Here is an 18,935-nt window from a genome sequence, read left to right on the forward strand (position 1 = left end):
TACCTCCCTCCCTCTCTCCCTCTCTTCCTCCCTTCTCTTCCTCCTCCTCTCTTCCTATCTTCCCTCACTGCATTGCTCGTTTTTGGCTCCGATTTATTGTGTGTGTGTGTGTGTGTGTGTGTGTGTGTGTGTGTGTGTGTGTGGGCAAAATATATTATGATGTCCTGTCACTGCCAATACCTCTCCTCCTCCTCCTCCTCCTCCTCCACCTCATGTCATTTATCTTCTTCCACCACGTGCTCTTTCTCTTCTCCCTCTTCCTCTTCTCCCAACAGCCTTCCATTCCAACACACACACACACACACACACACACACACACACACACACACACACACACACACACACACACACACACACGCATATATCTTCCCTACTGAGAGGCCATTGTGCACTTCGCCCCCCCCCCTCCCCCCCCCATCACGCGCACACACAGTTCCGTATATATAGTGTCGCCGCCCCGGCGCCACCCACCACGCGCCCCCGAATAGCCCCGTGTCATCCCGTGCCCCGCCCCCGCTCCCCCCCCTCCATGCAGCCTCCCCCCGAAGTTTTTCTCTAGCGCCCCACAGTCCACTCAGGCCGACATTAAACAGTCAATCAATTCGCACTGGTGTCCCCCTTCCCCCAACGGCCTTTTATCTAACCCCCCCTGAGCCCTTCTACCGGCTTGGCTTCCCCCCCCCTCCGCTCCCAGTGGTCTGTTCCTCTTAGTTATAATAGCCAGCAAAGTCTTGGCCTCACCGTGCTGGCGTCAGGAGGCAAGCAGAGTAGCAGCAGCAGGAGACGAGCTGCCCGCAGCGTGCCCCCGCCGATGCTGCCCCCCGCGCCGCTGAGGGAGTGAGTCGCCGTCCCCCGACGTTTCCACCTGGTTCGTTCTTTCTTCCTCTTCCTCTAGCTCCTGCTCCTCCTCCGCCACCTTTTCCTGGTGGGGGAAGCACAGCCGCGCCGTGTTGTTCTTGATGCCCTCGCAAGTCGAAGGGCTCCGTGCCATCACACGTACAGCTGGCCAGCTTGGCCGCCTTGGCCTGGCGCTGCAGGATGCCCAGGCTGTTGTTGCACCGGAAACTACACCTGTGGGAGGCCGGAGAGGACTGAGCGGGGAGACGCGGTGTGGGGGAGAGGAAAGGGTAGGAAGGGGAAGGCGGAAGTGATGTGTGAGGAAAGCAGCCTGAGGAATTGAGGGGCGCAAGTTGGGCAGGTTAGGTTAGGCTAGATTTAGTGATATAAGGTCAGGTCAGATCAGGTCAGGCCAACACTCACTCTTTGCCAAGGAACATCTTGCGGGCAGTAACGGTCGTAGTAGGTGATGGCGGTGGAGCACAGGGTGTCGGCGGAGCAGATCCAGTGGGCCACGCTGCAGGTGACCACCGTGGAGTTAGCGTTGGCCCGCAGCACCTCCACGCGGCACACCTCCACGCGCTGCTTGCTCTCCCGGCAGTAGTCGTCGCTGCATACACACTGCGGGGAGGGGCACGAGGGGCGGGTTACACACAGGAGTGGATAAGGAGCAGATTAGGTAGATGTGATATGCGTACAGTCGAGAGTACAGAGGGAAGCGAGAAATATATTGAATGCGAGTGGGTGAGTGAGTGGCTGAGTGACTTGGGAGGGTGAGTGTGTTAATGAGCGAGTGGGTGGGTTAGTGAGTGAGTGATTGAGTGATTGTGTGAGTGATTGACTGAGTGAGTATGTCTCTGTCTGGGTTAATGGATGCCTAAGTTAGGAAAGGTTGTTTGCTGTGGGAGGAATGAAGGAACAGTAACGAAACAAGACATTGTAAGTTTTGATGAGGGAAGACATGTGAACTAGGGGGAAAAAAAAAAACGCGTAGACGGAATGAGATTGTGAAAAAGAAAAGAAAAAGCACAACTTAGAAGCTGTGAGGGGAAGAGAAAATTACCTGTGGAAGATGTGTGAGAGAGAGAGAGAGAGAGAGAGAGAGAGAGAGAGAGAGAGAGAGAGAGAGAGAGAGAGAGAGAGAGAGAGAGAGAGAGAGAGAGAGAGAAGCTATCACATATACCAGTCCTATAAACCAGAACAAAGAGCCAGACCGCCCCCCCCCGCATCCCCACACACTCACATCCATAAGGGAGTGCCCCTCCTCGGTGGAGGTGAGGGCGATGAGGGAGTTTCTGCAGTAGGGGTCGCACTCCGCGCTCTTGCCCGAGATGAGGTCAGCGCAGCCCAGCATGTAGTTCTGCAGCGCCATACCGCAGCCCGCCCGCAGTGCACACTTGATGCGCGCGTCCTCACATGTCATGGGCGTGGCCGCGGGCGTGGGCATCATGGAGGTGGGCCGCGAGGGTGGTGGTATTCTGCTCCCCGCCGCCCACCGCCACGTTAGCCACCGCCGCCCACGCCACCACCCAAGGCCACACCACCACGTCCTGCCGCATGCCGCCTCTCTGCCCAGGGAAGAAGGGACACGGGGTTATATAGTGGACACACACACACACACACACACACACACACACACACACACACACACACACACACACACACGTACGCACAATTTACATTTTTTGGTGTTACAGTTTATATTGACGTCAGAATTGGTGACTTCATCACCACCACTTACATGTTGCGAGCACCACCCTCTTGTGCCGCCACGCTGGGAGCCTGTGGGGTGGTGGGATGGGGGAGTCACGGCTTTTCTCTCACACGCCTAACCTAAAGCTACATAATGATAAACACCCCGCACTGGACGTCCAGGTGGGCGCCGCGGCGTGGCGGGCCCAGGGAGGCGGAACAGTCACGTGCCGCCGTGTGGAATGTGAGGCGGAGCGTGAACAGCGTGTGAATGGACGTGTCGCCGCTGCACCACAGGCCTGTGTTGCTGCCTTGTCTCTTCTTCCCTTTTGTCTCCACCACGATACTTTTCCGTGCCCTGATCACCAGGAAATGGCAGTGCTGGTCACCATTGTGTGCTGCTGGTTTTATTTCTGCGTCATTGTTGCTGCGCTGGTCGCGGGGAAGGGAAACTTAATTGGTCACATCGGTGCACCTGAGGCGCGGTGCGACACTTCAGTTTGTGTCGTGGCAGGGGCAGCATGGTGGTGGTGGTGGTGGTGGTGGTGTCGGCAGCAGTGCTGTCGCTGACATATATTTGTTTGGGGTCGTGGTGGTGTTACTGTAAGTGGCGGTGTTGCTTTTGGTGGCGATGTTGGTGGCGCTTCGTGTGAGGGCCGCCAAGGGGCCTCGGCGTTGTCTTATTTTAAGGAGCGAAAGCTGCGAGTGACCCAGCCCGGTGCGAGGAGGGGGATGCGGGGAGTTGAGAGGAGGGGCAGGGTGGGCTGCAGGGGAGGAGGTGGGGGTAGGGGATAGGCGGGGGGCAGCATTGAGGTCAGGCCGAGCTGGTGGGGTCAATTATATTTCTGGTCTGGAGGCGAAGGTCTTGCTGAAGGGCCACGGGAAGGGGCGTCCGCCCCCTTCTTGGGCACCGTGGGGGCGAGGAAGAGCATCGTGGTGCCGGAGACTGTATTCATTGCTGCGCTATTGTAGCATTGAGGCATTGTGAGTGCATATTGGCATAGCGCACCAGTCACGCAAGCAGGAACACTCAGATCACAGCACGGCGGCTCACACCACGGCCCAAGGAAGAGAAAATAGAGTCTGAACGAACCAGGAAGCTGCCGCGGCTACTGCCACTATTGTCACTGCGCCGTGAGTGTTTGTTTCGTGTTCGTGCGTGACAATCAGTGATCATATGCGATGTCCTCTCGGCCATGGCAGGTCAGTGACGCGCTGCCTTGCCGCTGTGTGCTGCTCCCACCACGTGATCTTCCTGGTTACCTGTCGGGGGTGCGTAGCCTTGGTGCTCGCCTCCCTGGTCTTGGGCTCAGTGTGTGCGGGAAACCACACGCAGGGAACATTTCCTTGAGGAAACCGCGTTTCCGTCGCCGCAGCAAAACATGAACCAAGTATGGCAGGCAACAGGCCGATGTTGTCACCGCGCCACCAAAACTACATCATTGCAGTACACACCACTGTATAGATTTTGCATGATATCATTAATGTAATTATTTCAATAGACATTAAATCGGCGTGAACAAAGATCATTTTCATACGCGAGGATTTCTTTGACGAATCTTGCCTCAAGCAAATCGCGTTCATCAAAACGCTTTTCTCAAAGAAACTTGTATTTAAGAGTGTTCACTCCTCTTGTGTTGAGTGGACGAGCCCCTGCGTCGTGCAGGCCGCCTTGTGCAGGCCTCCACGTGCAGGCGCCCTCGTGGAGCCGCCTCGTGCAGGCCTCCACGTCTAGGGGCCCTCGTATAGCCGCCTCGTGCAGGCTGCCACGTGCAGACCTCTTTCCTACCACAGCTCGTGGTTGGTCTGATGACGCAAGACGTGGTCTGGTGTGCGGGCGGCGATCACTGTTTGGCGGCGCCGTGCAGTGTGGACATACATCAGCTAATGATCAGCATAATATTCTTGACTTGCGTAAATCTTGTGTCGCTTTTTATTTGATAATGACATATTTGGCGGTGATCTGATAACGATACGTCTGGCAGCGAGAATATGATTTCAACACTGCACTTAACAGCGCCAGATGAACGAGCCGCCGCCTTAACTCTGTCATCTCTCCCTCAAACTCGGGGACGATTTATATTTAGTGTGTGAGAGCCGCCCCATCCCATCACTTCCTCGGCCGAGCAGTCTGTGTCACACCGCTGTCTGAAGACACAGTGAAGCTGGAAGTTCCGAATTCCAGATCAGGTCCATCATGTTGAAACATCCTTAGTTTATTCGCTGATTGGTCTTCCCCACACTCCACTACACCAAGTCTTCCTCTGCACAATACTCGTACTTTGCCTTAACAATCTCCTCAACAACGCAAGTATTTTTGAAATACCCATAACTTTTTTTTCACTTTCTTTTCTTTCCCACGCCACATCCCTCCTCTGCAGAATAACTGGCACTGCACCTTAACAACCTCCTTAACAAACATAATATATATATTTTTAAACACCCTTACTTTTAACTTTCTTTTTCTTTCCTTTTCCTACAATCGGCGTATCCCACCACAACAGCCATTCATTCCTCCGCGGCATAACTCGCACATACTTTACCAGAACAGCCTCCTTAACAAACGTAACATGATAAACCGTACATATAATTCATAAGCAAATTTTACGGGTTGATATAATGCGCAAAAAACTTCGGGCTGTTACTTGAATACAAATTATACCCCGGCGGAATTCGCATGAACGAGATAATGACAGAGTGAGGCACCGTAAAAGATTTCACACCAACCAGGAATTTTACGTATATGGAACAGCTGGACAAGTAGCAGCGGGAATATTGTGTGTGCGTTTTTTTTTTCTCCTTTTTTATCATATTGCCTTAGAGAGAGAGAGAGAGGGAGGGAGATGGAGAGGGAGTGAGGGAGAGACAGACACGCAGCCTCTCAGCCTCGTATTCTCTTACACCTGTCAGCAAGGAGTGTTAATAAGGTGCTAGCGAGGTATAATAAGCACACCTGGGTTAGACGGAGGAAGGTAATGAGTGTTAACATGGTATAAATCTTGCGTTACGTTTGATTAGGTAGGTGTTCATTCTCTCTCTCTCTCTCTCTCTCTCTCTCTCTCTCTCTCTCTCTCTCTCGGCCGGTAACCAGTATACTTGTTATCACTTGTGGCCGCACCTGTCCCTACCGTGGGTGTGGCGCCGCCCCGCGATGACTTACAGCCGCCCCACGCCCACCCCCCGCCTGCAGCCCTTAGCCACATCCCCCCTTCTCCCCACCTCCCTAGAAACATCCCCCCCTCCACATACATACATACATACATACATCTTATCTACCACTTGCATTTTTCTACCTTCTTCCTTTCGTCCCCTACTTCTATCTCTCATCTCTTAGTTTCTCTTTGGTTCAACTTTCCCTCTTTTATCCTATGTCTTTCATTCCGTTTCTATATCTACCGTTTTCCTGTCTTTTTTTTTATCGTCTGTCTTTTCTTTCTTACCTAACTTTTTCCCGTCATTTTTACTCTCCTACATCATCCCTTTCCTCCATCCTGGCTCTTCTCCTTGCTGCGTCTTTTTTTCCTTCCTCTCCTTCCTATGTCTTTCCTTTCTGTCTTTCATTTGTTTTTTTTTTGTTTTTTTTTTTTCCTTCCTGTATCCTCCCTTCCTCACTTTCCACCAATGTATTTCCATCCTCTCTCTGCCCGTACTCAGAAACGCTTTGGTCTCTCTCTCTCTCTCTCTCTCTCTCTCTCTCTCTCTCTCTCTCTCTCTCTCTCTCTCTCTCTCTCTCTCTCTCATCACGACTATTTTCCAAGGCCACTGAAATGATAAGCCAGGTTCTCAAAAGAGTTTTTCTCCTTATAATAATATAGAATTTTTTTTAATCTGTCACTAGAACCGTAAAAAACACCCTTAAATACCTGCGTCACTTCAACTAGAGCGTTTTGGAAGTAGTGGAGGTGTGATCAGAAATGTTTTAGAATCCGATCTAGTGTGTCTCCTTTCTTTCCATGTCCTTCCTCCTTGCCTTCCAATACCCACGAACACTCATCCCTTCAAAGACACTAACACTACCTGCCCTGCCCCCTTCCTCCGCCCCCACGTGTCTCCAGCTCCCCTCTCCTTCAACACGCTGCATTATTGCCCCCGTCAGCGCCCCCGTCATCCCCCAACTGGCTACCCACACGCCCCGCCAGCCAGCTATCAGCGCCTGCCATCTCCCCCTCCGCCCGCCTGATGATAGCACACTCCGCCAACACCTTAGAAATATTGCCTGGCCACCACCTATCACATGCTCCCGCTCCTCGCCGCCGCCCGCACCTCCGCCTCGCCCTTAGGTGCCGCTTGAGAGATAGAGAGTGGGAGAGGGGGGAGTAATCATAGGAGTGTTGTCTATTAGTTGTGTGTGTGTGTGTGTGTGTGTTGTGGTGGTGCCTCGTGGTGTCTTTCGTCCGTTCATTTATCTTCCTTTGTCACTTGTACTACAGTTTTTCGTTTTCGTTTTATTTATTTATTTATTTTTTTTTTTGGCGGGGGAGGGAGGGAAGGGGGTTTATGTCGCAGCAGCCGCAGTGTCCGTGTTCGCGGTTGTGTTGGGTGGGGAAGAATGAAGCGAGAATAAAGCACACATAAGAAATTATATATAAAAAAAAAAAAAAGGGAAAGGGGAAAAAAAAGGAAAAAAAGCAAAAAAAGAATGAAAAAGAAAAAAAAAAAGGAAAGATTGAAAGATACAAAGAAAGTAAAAAATATAAAACAAATAAGCTAAATAAGTAAATAAATAGACGAAATAAACAATGAAAATAGGATAAATAAAGGTTTGATTTTGCGAGTGTGTTTTTCATGGTCTTTCCCTTCAGCACTAAGCAGCTCCTTGTGTCAGCGTGCGGCGCCATGTGGCCTTGTTGTGCCGCGCCACCCCAGCGGTAAATTGTCTTTCTCAGCATGACAGGAAGACAAGACAATATGTTTTTGGGGTGGCTAGGTTAGGTTAGGTTAACAAATTCAGTGTACCTTGCCCTACATGAAATTAAATTAATCCAAACTCATTTCACTTAACCGAACTTAATCTGGTCGTATCCTGTAAACTTAAATGAGGTTAACTAGAATCAATAGAGGTTAGATTACGTTAAGTTAACAAATCCAATGTACTTTGCCCTACCTAACCTAACCCAAACTCACTTAACCTAACCTGAATTTAATCTGGTCGTATCCCTAAAACTTAAATAAGGTTAAATAAAATCAAATATACAGGTTAACTTAACCTTACCTAATCTGTCATAGCCCATGGTTCAAACTGACCTAACCTAACCTATGTTAAAGTGACATGAACTTAGCGCACATACATTAAAGTAACCTAACCTGACCTTACCTGCCCAAAAAAGGAAACAGACAGTGGCTAATATATGCTGCACCTTTTCTCGCCACCCTATCAAAAAACAACAACAATAATAAAAACAAATAGAAACAAGATAAATGCGTGTAATAAATAAATAAGTAAAACCCACTACATTCTAGATTATCACTGCAACCACCCCTCGGCAGACACCCATCAATTCGTATAAAGTTTGAAAAAAGTTCCCCTCATATCTATCAAGAAGCGACGGACGAATGCAAAGAGGCGGCGTGCCAATATTGATAATGTGCCGCAGAATGGATGGACGTGGGGCCCCGCCTCTCCCCCGCCCCCGTTCCCCACAGCCCCGTCCCCCCTAGCCCTCGTCCCCGCCAGCCCCAGCCCTCAGATCCCTCCCTGTGACTGGTGGTAGTTTTTTTTTTTCTTTAAGTTTTATTAGTCTGGCAAATAATTTCTCGATATTGTGGCCACACACAGAGCTTGCCTCCCCGTCCCCATGCCTGCCTGCCTGCCTGCCTGCTTGCCTGCTTGCCTTTGATGGTGTTTGTGTGCGTGGAAGCTTGATGTATTGTGTGTGTGTGTGTGTGTGTGTGTGTGTGTGTGTGTGTGTGTGTGTGTGTGTGTGTGTGTGTGTGGGGTAGGGAATAATACACACACGCACACACACATTTATTTGTTTTATTTTATTATTTTTCTAATTCTTTTACTACTGCTACCACCACCACCACCACCACTACTACAATACCACAACTAATCATCATCATCATTATCACTATCATCACGCCGACACACGTAGTCGTATCGCTTCCCAAACCCTCCCGTGTCGTAATGAAATCAGTACTTGAGGCGCCATCTTGAAGGAATGGAAAGTTAGCAATCCTGTCTCGCCGTGTGTTGTGTTTGTGTTTGTATGTGGAGGCATAACAGGACGGGGCAGCTACTTTCTTCGCCGCATTACTAACTTGGTGAATAAGGCCAGCATCCAGAAACGTTTTGCTCTCTCAACATGACTACTCTCCAAAGGCCACAGAGATGATTAGCCGGGTTCTCAAAAGTGTTTCTCCTTTTAATACTGTAGAAATCTTGTTAATCTGTCACTAGAATCATAAAAACACCCTTAAAAACCCGCGGCACTTCAACGATAAGCTTTTGAAAGTAGCGGAAGTGCGGCGCAGAAGCGTTTCAGAATACGGCGATAAGTGAAGTGTCCATGTTGCTTCTGTTTTTGTTGTTACCTGAGGAGTGAGTGTATGGGGCGGTGTGAGGGCCGGCCGCTTCCTGCCTCTCCCCCAACACGCCACCTGTCCGTGCATCTCCTGCCCGCCTAAGTAATCCCTGTCCTCTCCACCCCTTGGCCCTGCTGAACCCGACCACCTGCCGCCTCCCCGTCCATCCTAACCAATACCTTATCTGGCCAGCTCTCTCTCTCTCTCTCTCTCTCTCTCTCTCTCTCTCTCTCTCTCTCTCTCTCTGGCAACTCAGCACTCAGTCCGGCCTTCAGTCTCGATATACTGCCCCGTAAACCACACCTTTTATGAAGCACGGGACTGGCCGGCCGCCTCAGTAATGGTAGATGCCAGGCTGGAAACACCCACCTGACGAACGCACCGATTTAGTGACGGGACGTGCAGTGGTGTAATACGACGCGTCAAAAGGTGTGGGCGCCAGTCACCTTGAGCCGCAGGGATGCACAAGAAGTGGCAGATAGATGGGATGCGGGTTTTTATCCATCGGCTCGTAACTTTTAAAATCCCAGAAGGAAAAATAAGGGGGAGAAAAATATAATGCAGTGTTCGGCTGACGATAATTGGTTTAGTTCCCAATATGTTAAGTGTTTTATCGTTCGTTCTACTCTGAGAAGAATAAGAAAATAGTGAAATGTTAAGCTTATGATAATAGTTGCATTACATGACGTTAGACAAATTGCACGAGGAGTGCAAAATACACGGAGAGTTACAATAAGCCAGCAGGCCTGCACGTGGCGGTTCCTGCATGATGCAACCCCACGTCCATCTACAGGCGCGCTCCATAAATTTTTCTGATCTTCAACGCTTCCTCTTGACTGCACTAACCTGAACACTTGAGTCTATGATAATTACCCTTCACCCTTGATGTCTATTCTCCTTTTAGACATTTCCCTGTTCAGACACTTTTCCAGAAGCACGATTGCACGATTGAGACGATTGCAGTGAAAATGTTAAAGCTCCGTATTGACTCAACTAATAACCTAATAACTAGAGTCTTTCTGACATCCAGCACCGTGTTGTTGTTCTGGTCTCGTCGCATCGCTAGGTATGGTAGCCGCATACACGCATACACTACCACCACACTGTAGCTCTTGTCTCGTCCCCAAGGCCCATATTCTGAAACTCTTCTGCGCCGCATCTCCACTACTTTCAAAAGGCTCTAGTTAAAGTGACACGGATTTTTAAAGGTGTTTCTATGATTGTGGTGACACAGTAACAAGATGTCTACATTATTAACAGGAGAAACACTCTCGAGAACCCGGCTAATCATCTCTGCAGCCTTGGAAAATCGCCGTGGTGAGAGAGCAAAGAGTTTCAGAATACGGGCCTAATAGGCACCATTCACCACCGCACTGTAGCTTCGGTCTCGTTTCGTCGAACAGTATGAAAACCAAACTCTATCGTTTTAACCAATATTTTCTTCACAGACGCGCGTTAGTTGGGAGGAATATTAGAGGCTGTTTATATTTACTTCATAGACGCATGTTAGTTACGAGGAATATTACAGGTTGAGTGTCCGTGGCCAGCCTGTGCAGCATACCCGTGGTCTTGGAAGCTCTGGAGGTTTGGATGCTGTCTGAGCTGTCGATCCTGCTCTGATAGGATGCTGTGATGCAGATGTGTGTGGGAGGAAGGTATCTCTCTCTCTCTCTCTCTCTCTCTCTCTCTCTCTCTCTCTCTCTCTCTCTCTCTCTCTCTCTCTCTCTCCCTCCTAGTACTAACTGTTTCAGGAAATCTCAGCACCGTCATGAAGTGTTTGAAAGTGCTATTGCTGTTGGTGATGATGATGATGATGCCATGATGATGCCACGCACTTGTTTTATCATCGAAAAAGCGAGAAGACACACAGTAATGAGCAGACGATTATGAGTTTCGCGTTAGAAGTTCATCAGTATCCCTAAACAATAATGAACACGGCAAGTTTCATCTTTATTGATTCGGAAGATGCAGTATTTTTACTTACAGATGGGGCAATGTGCTTCATACGGCGGCCTTGTCCTTATTGCTAACAGATTGCTTGGGCGGGGTAGAGCTCACGGACGGAGAGGAATGAAATCAATCAGCGGCGCGTACTGTTTTTCAAGACGCCGCCGGAATTGTATCGTTCTGACTAACTGAGAAGCTCGTTTTGTAAATAACTTCTCGGGAGCGGCGCAAGGAACAATCTCTCTCTCTCTCTCTCTCTCTCTCTCTCTCTCTCTCTCTCTCTCTCTCTCTCTCTCTCTCTCTCTCTCTTTACCAGACTCCACCCTTCCATCCCCTGCATTAGCTCCGTCCCTTCCAATTCCCAGTCCCTGTTATTTCCTTCACCTCACCTCACATCCCCTACTAAGTACCCAGCCCTCGCCTCGCCTCTCCCCCTCCTCCATGTCTTCCCTTAATCCTCCACTCATCCCCTGGCCTCGCTAATGCCTTCCCTTATTCCCTACGCTAAGCCCCAGCACCCGCCCACCCTCCCCCGACCCTCATTCACCGCCACAGCTCCGGGGGACGCATCTCTCCTTGGGTAATCACGCAAAACACATTAATGTATTCATCAGTTACGAGTAGAAACGGCAGCGGTGACAGCAACTCCCCCTGGCCTTCGCTTCCAGTTTAGCGATCGTCGTCGTCCCCCTCATCCTTTTTCCTCCTCATGCCGTTAGTTTCTGCCTCTATTTTTCAAGATTAAGGTCCAAGCGAGAAATTGGCTTAAGACACCTGTATGCGCTGCCCTCCTAAGTCGCCTCCCCTTCTCTCCTCCTCCTCAGCCGCCGCCGCAGCCGCCGCCGCCGCTTCCTCCTCGCGCGGCGCAGCGTACGGCACAAAAGCGACGTTCCTGTACACAAGGGAGTTTATGGCTGAAATCTTTATGGTGGCCGGGGTTTAGTGTCATGGAGGTGCAGGTGTGTGTGTGTGTGTGTGTGTGTGTGTGTGTGTGGTGTGTGTGTGTGTGTGTGTGTGTGTGTGTGTGAGAGAGAGAGAGAGAGAGAGAGAGAGAGAGAGAGAGAGAGAGAGAGAGAGAGAGAGAGAGAGAGAGAGAGAGAGAGAGAGAGAGAGAGAGAGAGAGAACAGCCAACACATCTCTCTTGTTTTACTTGTTTTTAACGCGGCCGAAAGTTTACAGTCTATAAAATTAAGTTCAGGACCGATAGACGGGCGGTTGTTTGCGAGGCCGCCCTCCCCTCCCTCTCCTCCTTGCCCTGCCTTGCCCTGCCCCGCCCCGCCTGGTCCCGACCCTCTCCCCCCTCCTGCGTCCCTTGTCCCGCCTCGTCCCCTCCCGGCCCGCCTCAACACAGAGCCCTCTTGTCCGTCACTGTTTCCTAATCCCTCGAGTTTATCGCAATCCAAACGAAGGAGAAGGTTAAGCTGTCTTTTGGGAGAGTTGTGGCGCGCCGCTCCCCGCTCCGCCGCACCGCCTTAGCGCAGGCCACGCTATCCAGTCCCACCCTCACGTTATCTTAGCCCGCGATATCAAGATTGCAGGAAATACTACTGGTGCGTTTGTTCGGGTCATGTTTCTACTGGTGATCTTTATTCCCGAAGGAGCAGCGTGTGGAAGGCATGCGGCGGCGGCCCTGCACCGTCTGTTTTTAGCGGGCAGGGGAGAGGGTGTCACACACGCTCAAGGGGAAGACACGATCAAAAAAGACGACTGGGCGGCCGAAGAACTTCCCAGGATTCGCTCGCTACATACCCGGTGCATTATTCATCGCCCTGATTAATGTGCCCTCAGCAGAGTGACCCGAGGACTCACGAACTCCTGCGGCGGTAATAGGTCGTTGCGGGCACGCTTCACTGTGAGACATGAGGACACCGACACTTACACTACGGAATACACTGCCCGTGCCACATACTCACCTACAACTCACGTGGGTCGGGTCACTGGCGTAGAGGAGGAGAGAAGGATGAGGCCGCGGCTATCTGCTCAGCGAGGGATGCGGTGCCATGCTGTTTGGAGAGTCAAGGCGTGTTTCGTTTCAAGACTGGTGTTGCTGTTCCTCTTGTCGCGACTCGTGGAAGACGCTGTGCCTCCTTCTCCGGCAGTGTGGATGCGGGTCTGCCCTTGCCGTCCTCACACACACGACACGCTCGCAGGAAATTCACAAGAAGGTCAGATGCCAACACTGGGATGTTCGCTACTGAGGCGCGGGAGAAGATTAAGATGTGAGGGATGATTGTAAGCAACCCTCGCCGCAGCCACGACCTAATGAAGTGCCTGACGATGATGGGATTTCCTTGCCCTGCAGGACGCTCGGGGCAGCAGGCAGGCGGCGGAGACTAAGCAGGGACCTTCCTTACCACTTCCCCATCCCATTTCATGGGGAGATTAACATATAGGATGATAAAAAATGTGAAAAATAAATTGTTGATGTGAAACTCCTTAGGCAACTCACTCCTCAGGGCAGGCTGCGGCTCCTCCCATCTGAAGCAGGTTGCCACTCGCCGCCACGCAGGCCAGCCCTCCCGCCCCTGCAGGTAGGCAATTATCTTTTTGCCATGGAGCGGCGCGGCACGAGCACGTCCACAGCCACCATTACCAGGAATCTGCTCTGTACTTTTGTTGTCGCATAATATTTGTAATTAGGAATGCCGGGGAATTACAGCGGGGTTATGGTTCCGGCGGGTCACTGCGAACTGCCATTTGCCTCGAGGGAGAAATAGGGAGACGGAGAGGGAGGGAGAAAAAAAAAAAAACACCACCATCACTACCATTCGGATTCTCACTCGTGGTTATTTTTATAGCATTGTGAGGGTGGTGACGGAAGGCGGGGGTGCGGGGCAGCGGAGCAGGGGGCGGGGCAGGGGCGGCATGGGCGACTGGAGTCCTGTGGGTGGGTGGGATGTGGTGCGGTGGATGGGGCTCTGAAGGTGGAAGAAGAGGAGTATCTGGCATCTCAACGTCCCCACCCCCTCCACCTCCCCATCAACCACCACCTCCCCTCCACCCCCACCCCCTCCTCTCATCTCAAGACAACTTCATCAGCCTCCCAGCCCGTGCGAGCGTTTGTCTGTTTGTCTGTTTGTCTCGACCCACGCACCCTCACCCCTGCTCCCTCCTGGCGTCTCACACACCCCCTTCGCCTCCCCACCTCATATCACCACCCCCATCACTTCCACCAGTCCTCTTCCACCTCTACCTCCACCTCCACCAGCTAAGGTTGTCATCCATCACCGAGACCTCTCCCTTCTTAACCTCCCCCCCCCTCTCTCTCTCTCTCTCTCTCTCTCTCTCTCTCTCTCTCTTTGCCACCTCCCCCCCATCCTTCTCCCCGCCGCCTCTCCGCCTCCCCAGCACATTCCCAGCCTCCCCTACCCTCTCCCTCATCACCCTCACCCTCACCCACGAACTCACGTCATCGCGCCCAATACGTTATTCAGTTCTCTTCATTTTTTCATTGTATTATTCTCATTTTTCTCATTATCGTATGTTATGTTGTTTGTTTACGAATGGATGAGTCTGTTTATTTTTTTCATGCTGTGGTGTTTGTTTCTCTCTCTCTCTCTCTCTCTCTCTCTCTCTCTCTCTCTCTCTCTCTCTCTCGTCATTAGCTCTCCATGTGCGTGTCTCAGTTACATACGAGCACTGGATCATGAGTTAATCCATTTCGGTTCGGTTGGTTTAATCTGGCAGCTCAAAATTTGGTAAGGTCACATTTGAGAGAGAGAGAGAGAGAGAGAGAGAGAGAGAGAGAGTGTGTGTGTGTGTGTGTGTGTTTGTTTCATGAAGATCACCCTAACGTAACCTAAATGTAGAGATGAATAATCTGATAGCATAACCTACCTATCGTAACCTAACCGAGCCTCACTCAGTCAAATCAAATCTAACCAAACCAAACCACTGGAAGGGAAGGGGGAGGCGGAGAGGGAGGGAGTAGAGAGGGAGGGAGAGAAGGATAGAGAGGGATAGAGAGAGGAAGGAGGCAAAGATGAAAGGAGGGAAGAGAGAGAGAGAGAGAGAGAGAGAGAGAGAGAGAGAGAGAGAGAGAGAGAGAGGGAGGGAGAGGAAAAGGCCACTCTTACACCACTCTCACACCTCACTTACACCTCAATTATGCCTCACCTGTTTGGTATGTCCTGCTGGAGCTGCGGCAGTGTGGCTAGCTGACACTCTGGCCAGCCTCACGCGTCATCTCAGCCCAGCGGGAGGAGCACGAGACGGTGGTGGTGCTGTGGATGTTTGGAGTGTGGGGAGCAGTGGGACATTACTTCATGGAGGGAGGAAAACTGATTGATAGGTTGTGTGAGTGATTGAGAGAACAGCAAGATTGTAGGAAGCGTAACAAAGGAGCAGGGAAAATTATACGAAGAGAATGTACAGGGTGATGTTACTCGGAGCGTGGGGAAAATTTTAACTTTACAGCATGGAGGGAGGGAAACTGACTGATGGATGGGTTCATTAATGGACTGAGATAGCGGCAAGATCGTAAGGGAAAGGGAAGAGTAAGAGAGGTGCAGAGGAAGTTAAGTCCACGAAGGGAACGTAAAGGAAACCCAGTATTAAATGTAGTGAGAATAAGAGGATGTGGTTGGAAAAGGCAGAAAGAACGGAGAGAGGAAATGCAATGGATGCTACGAAAAAGAATGGGGATAAAAAGAAATAATAGGAAATGAAGTAAGATGAGAAGACGAGCACAGGAACGCGATGAAGGGAAGGAGAGAAAGGAAGTGCATGAAGGAGGAGAGAAAAAAGACTACAGAAGGGAGAGCAAGTGTTGTGGAGATTGGGAAGAAAAAAGAAAGAAAGAAAAGGAGAGGGAGGAAAATCAATAGAAATGTAGGAGAAAAATATACAAAAGAAGGATGTAGATAGGGAAGCAAGTTATGAGAGGATGAAATGTGCCACCGTGCCTCGCGCCTCGTGTTCTGCGCGGCTGCGGGACGCGGCGTGACTCGGGAAAGCTTCACAAAGATTTGCGAGTAAAAGATATGTCAAACAACAGACCTGTCAATCCTCGCTAAGCTCTCTGATTTCTCTTCACGGCTCTGTAATCATTTTAACTTAATAGAATATTACTAAAAGAAATATTTTCAGTATAAGATAAGGGGGGAAGGTGGTTATTATCGTTTGCTTTTGGTTGCTGGGTTCAGTATCCATCACTGATGCTCTCTGGGATATGCTGTGCGTGCTGTGTTGGTGGTGGCGGTGTGGAGGTCGTACACTGATACACTGCTGCTGCTCTTACTCGGCCCATGCACACCGCGCCTGGAGGTGTGCCGGCCATCACGCTCACGGGAAGTGTTTGTTAGGTAGGCATCGGGCTGGGAAGAGTCCTCGTTCCACCTCTGTCCATCTCTGTGTATCAGTACATTGTTCTCTACTACATGGTCCGTGTTATCATACAGTATTTGTTGTTTTGGCTTCTTGTAGTATATCATGCACGCATCTTAAGTATATCTCGCGTCTTACCGCCTTCCTCGGCACTCCGCGGCCCAGCAGGCCACGACTGCAGTGGTCAGGGAATTTAGCACCCCATCCCCCCCGCCACACGCACTCCTTTTCTGCAATACTGATGAGGCGTGGCTGGACCACCCTGGCATCAGCAGACAAGGGCCGCTGCAGGACAAGGCCGCCCCTGGCACTAGTGGCCGATGGGAGTGGCGGGTGTGAGGGACGGTGGCGGGCTAGCAGCTGCCTCGCGTCTCTCCGCGGCCCCGGCGTGCCTCTTGACGCCTCAAGTCAACACCGCCTCACAGGCAGAAAGGCAGCAGTGAGGGTGCGCAGTGCAGGGTGTGTACTTAACCCCGTCACGTACTCACAAGCAGTAGGTGTTGCTTATGTATTTATACATAAATGATGGACAGGTTCCTGTGGTCTTGTGAACACCGCACGAGTGCGTGCAGTTGGCAGATGATTCAGTAACTACCAACCATCCATTGTGTATACCGTGGGACATCATTCTTGGAGGTACCGGCGCCTCATCTGAATCACATTCGGACTCTGGGGATGCTATTAGCGCTTCACTGATAGGGAAAAATACACCCATAAGAACCTAACTAATCGTCAGTGACCCTTGAAAATAATACTTTTGAGAAAACAAAGCATTTAAGAATACGGACCAGGATAGAGAGCCGCGGAGCCCGTACCGGAGTGCTTCAGGGTGCTAGCCTGCGTGAGACAGTACACTCGCTCACATTGGGCAGATTTTGATTGATCTTAATACTTGATATGGATACCTTGACAGCCAGAGATGTGCAGCGTTAGGCCAGTGTTGAGGTGGGCGAGCGAGCACACCATGGTGTGGTGACGAGGAGCGGCCAGGTGTTTGCACCACGCCAGGAATGCAGCCACGTGCCACCTGTGACCACCAGTGGGACGCCTCTCTTGTTGGTTGCATTGTTATGTCGCGTTTCAGGAAGTGTTAGGTTATTATGGTGCCACAGTACTTCACCGTGTTCCTGACAGAATGACCTTAATTCTGCGTCACCTGGACCTTACTATGGTAATTCCTGGTCTAGTGTTCTGTGCGCCTCACACTCCACAGGCGCCACACACGCCTCACTCTTCATGCACAAAGCTAACTTAACCTTCTCATGCAGTCACCCATGCGGTCACTCATCGTCCGTGAGATAACTGTGATTTGATTAAAGTAAACATTAGTAATCAAAAGGCGAATTTTCTTGAGAGAAGGGAAGTGCATATTCAACCAGTCCCCTCACGGCATTCCTTGGACAATCAAAATGTAAATTCAAATATACATCTTACCTGATTACCCTGGTGGTAGTTCCGAATATACTGAGAAATTATGTAGCTTTGAGGGTTTTGTTTGGTTACTACACGCGAGGTTACTGTATGCACTAATAGTTTTAATTCGTGTGACAGCTAAGTCCTTCACGATGCAAGAAATAATGGATTCAGCTTGACAGAGTTAGATTTTAAAAACGAAAGGAAGGAACAGCTCAAATAGAGTGGGAGATGAATGGAGTGGACTAAGTAATCAAGTTGTTCGTGCTGAATCACTTAAAACTTTTAGAAGAAGATTAGTCAAATTTATAGATGAGGATGATAGGTAGAAATAGGCAAGTATGTATGTTTCATAGAGGGACTGTCACGTGTAGGACTGACTGACGGCTTCTTGCAGCTTCCCTTATTTTCGTATGTTCTTCTGTACAGGGAACTTGTTGGCAGTGTCCCCTTAACTGCAATGAACTGAACCGACACTTTGAGAAGCCTGTACTGCTTTTTGTGGTGCGATGCTGTGCCTGCGGTGTAGCGGGTCGAGTTTCGCGGTGTCTAACGTGCGAGAGAGAGAGAGAGAGAGAGAGAGAGAGAGAGAGAGAGAGAGAGAGAGAGAGAGAGACCAAAGAAAAGTGCTGTGTCTATCTATCTGTACGTTCTTCAGGCAGTGAGTGCTCCGTGAGATGGAGTTAGAGATGAAGGTTATATACGGTGTCTTTATTCTTACACAATCTCTCTCTCTCTCTCTCTCTCTCTCTCTCTCTCTCTCTCTCTCTCTCTCTCTCTCTCTCTCTCTCTCATTTGTGTGTGTGGGCGCGTATGTATGTGTGCGTGCGTGTGTGTGTGGGCGTGCCACCCCTCTCGCTCTGTGCTTCAATGGCTTCTGTTCTTACTTACGGCGCCAAACATTCCTCGTGCATTCTTTTGCCGGACCCTCGCGTTGCTTGCCCTCCCAGTGCAGTCCACGCCAGTTCTACGGTATAGGGTGGCTGTGTTCCCTTCGCCAGTGACGCGTATTATTAAGTAACCCAATCCCTAGCGAACCTTGCCTAAGGCAGGAAAAGATAGAGAGAGAGAGAGAGAGAGAGAGAGAGAGAGAGAGAGAGAGAGAGAGAGAGAGAGAGAGAGAGAGCATGGAGGGAAAAAGGTTTTGCTTGATAATTAATCTGATCTGAATTCTCTTTTTTATTATTATTTCTTT

General features: G+C 50.4%; 1 protein-coding gene across 1 annotated transcript; it reads right to left on the reverse strand.

The window, feature by feature from the left end:
* Positions 1-751: 751 nt before the first annotated feature.
* On the reverse strand, positions 752-13,300 carry LOC135104644 (growth arrest-specific protein 1-like). The gene is given in 6 exon segments (XM_064012176.1): positions 752-970; positions 972-1,071; positions 1,261-1,283; positions 1,285-1,458; positions 2,081-2,405; positions 12,916-13,300. Coding segments are annotated over 5 exon segments (723 nt in total). The 5' UTR covers positions 2,288-2,405; positions 12,916-13,300.
* Between the last annotated feature and the right edge of the window lie 5,635 nt (positions 13,301-18,935).

Source organism: Scylla paramamosain, chromosome 11, assembly GCF_035594125.1.
Source record: "Scylla paramamosain isolate STU-SP2022 chromosome 11, ASM3559412v1, whole genome shotgun sequence".
Taxonomy (NCBI): domain Eukaryota; kingdom Metazoa; phylum Arthropoda; class Malacostraca; order Decapoda; family Portunidae; genus Scylla; species Scylla paramamosain.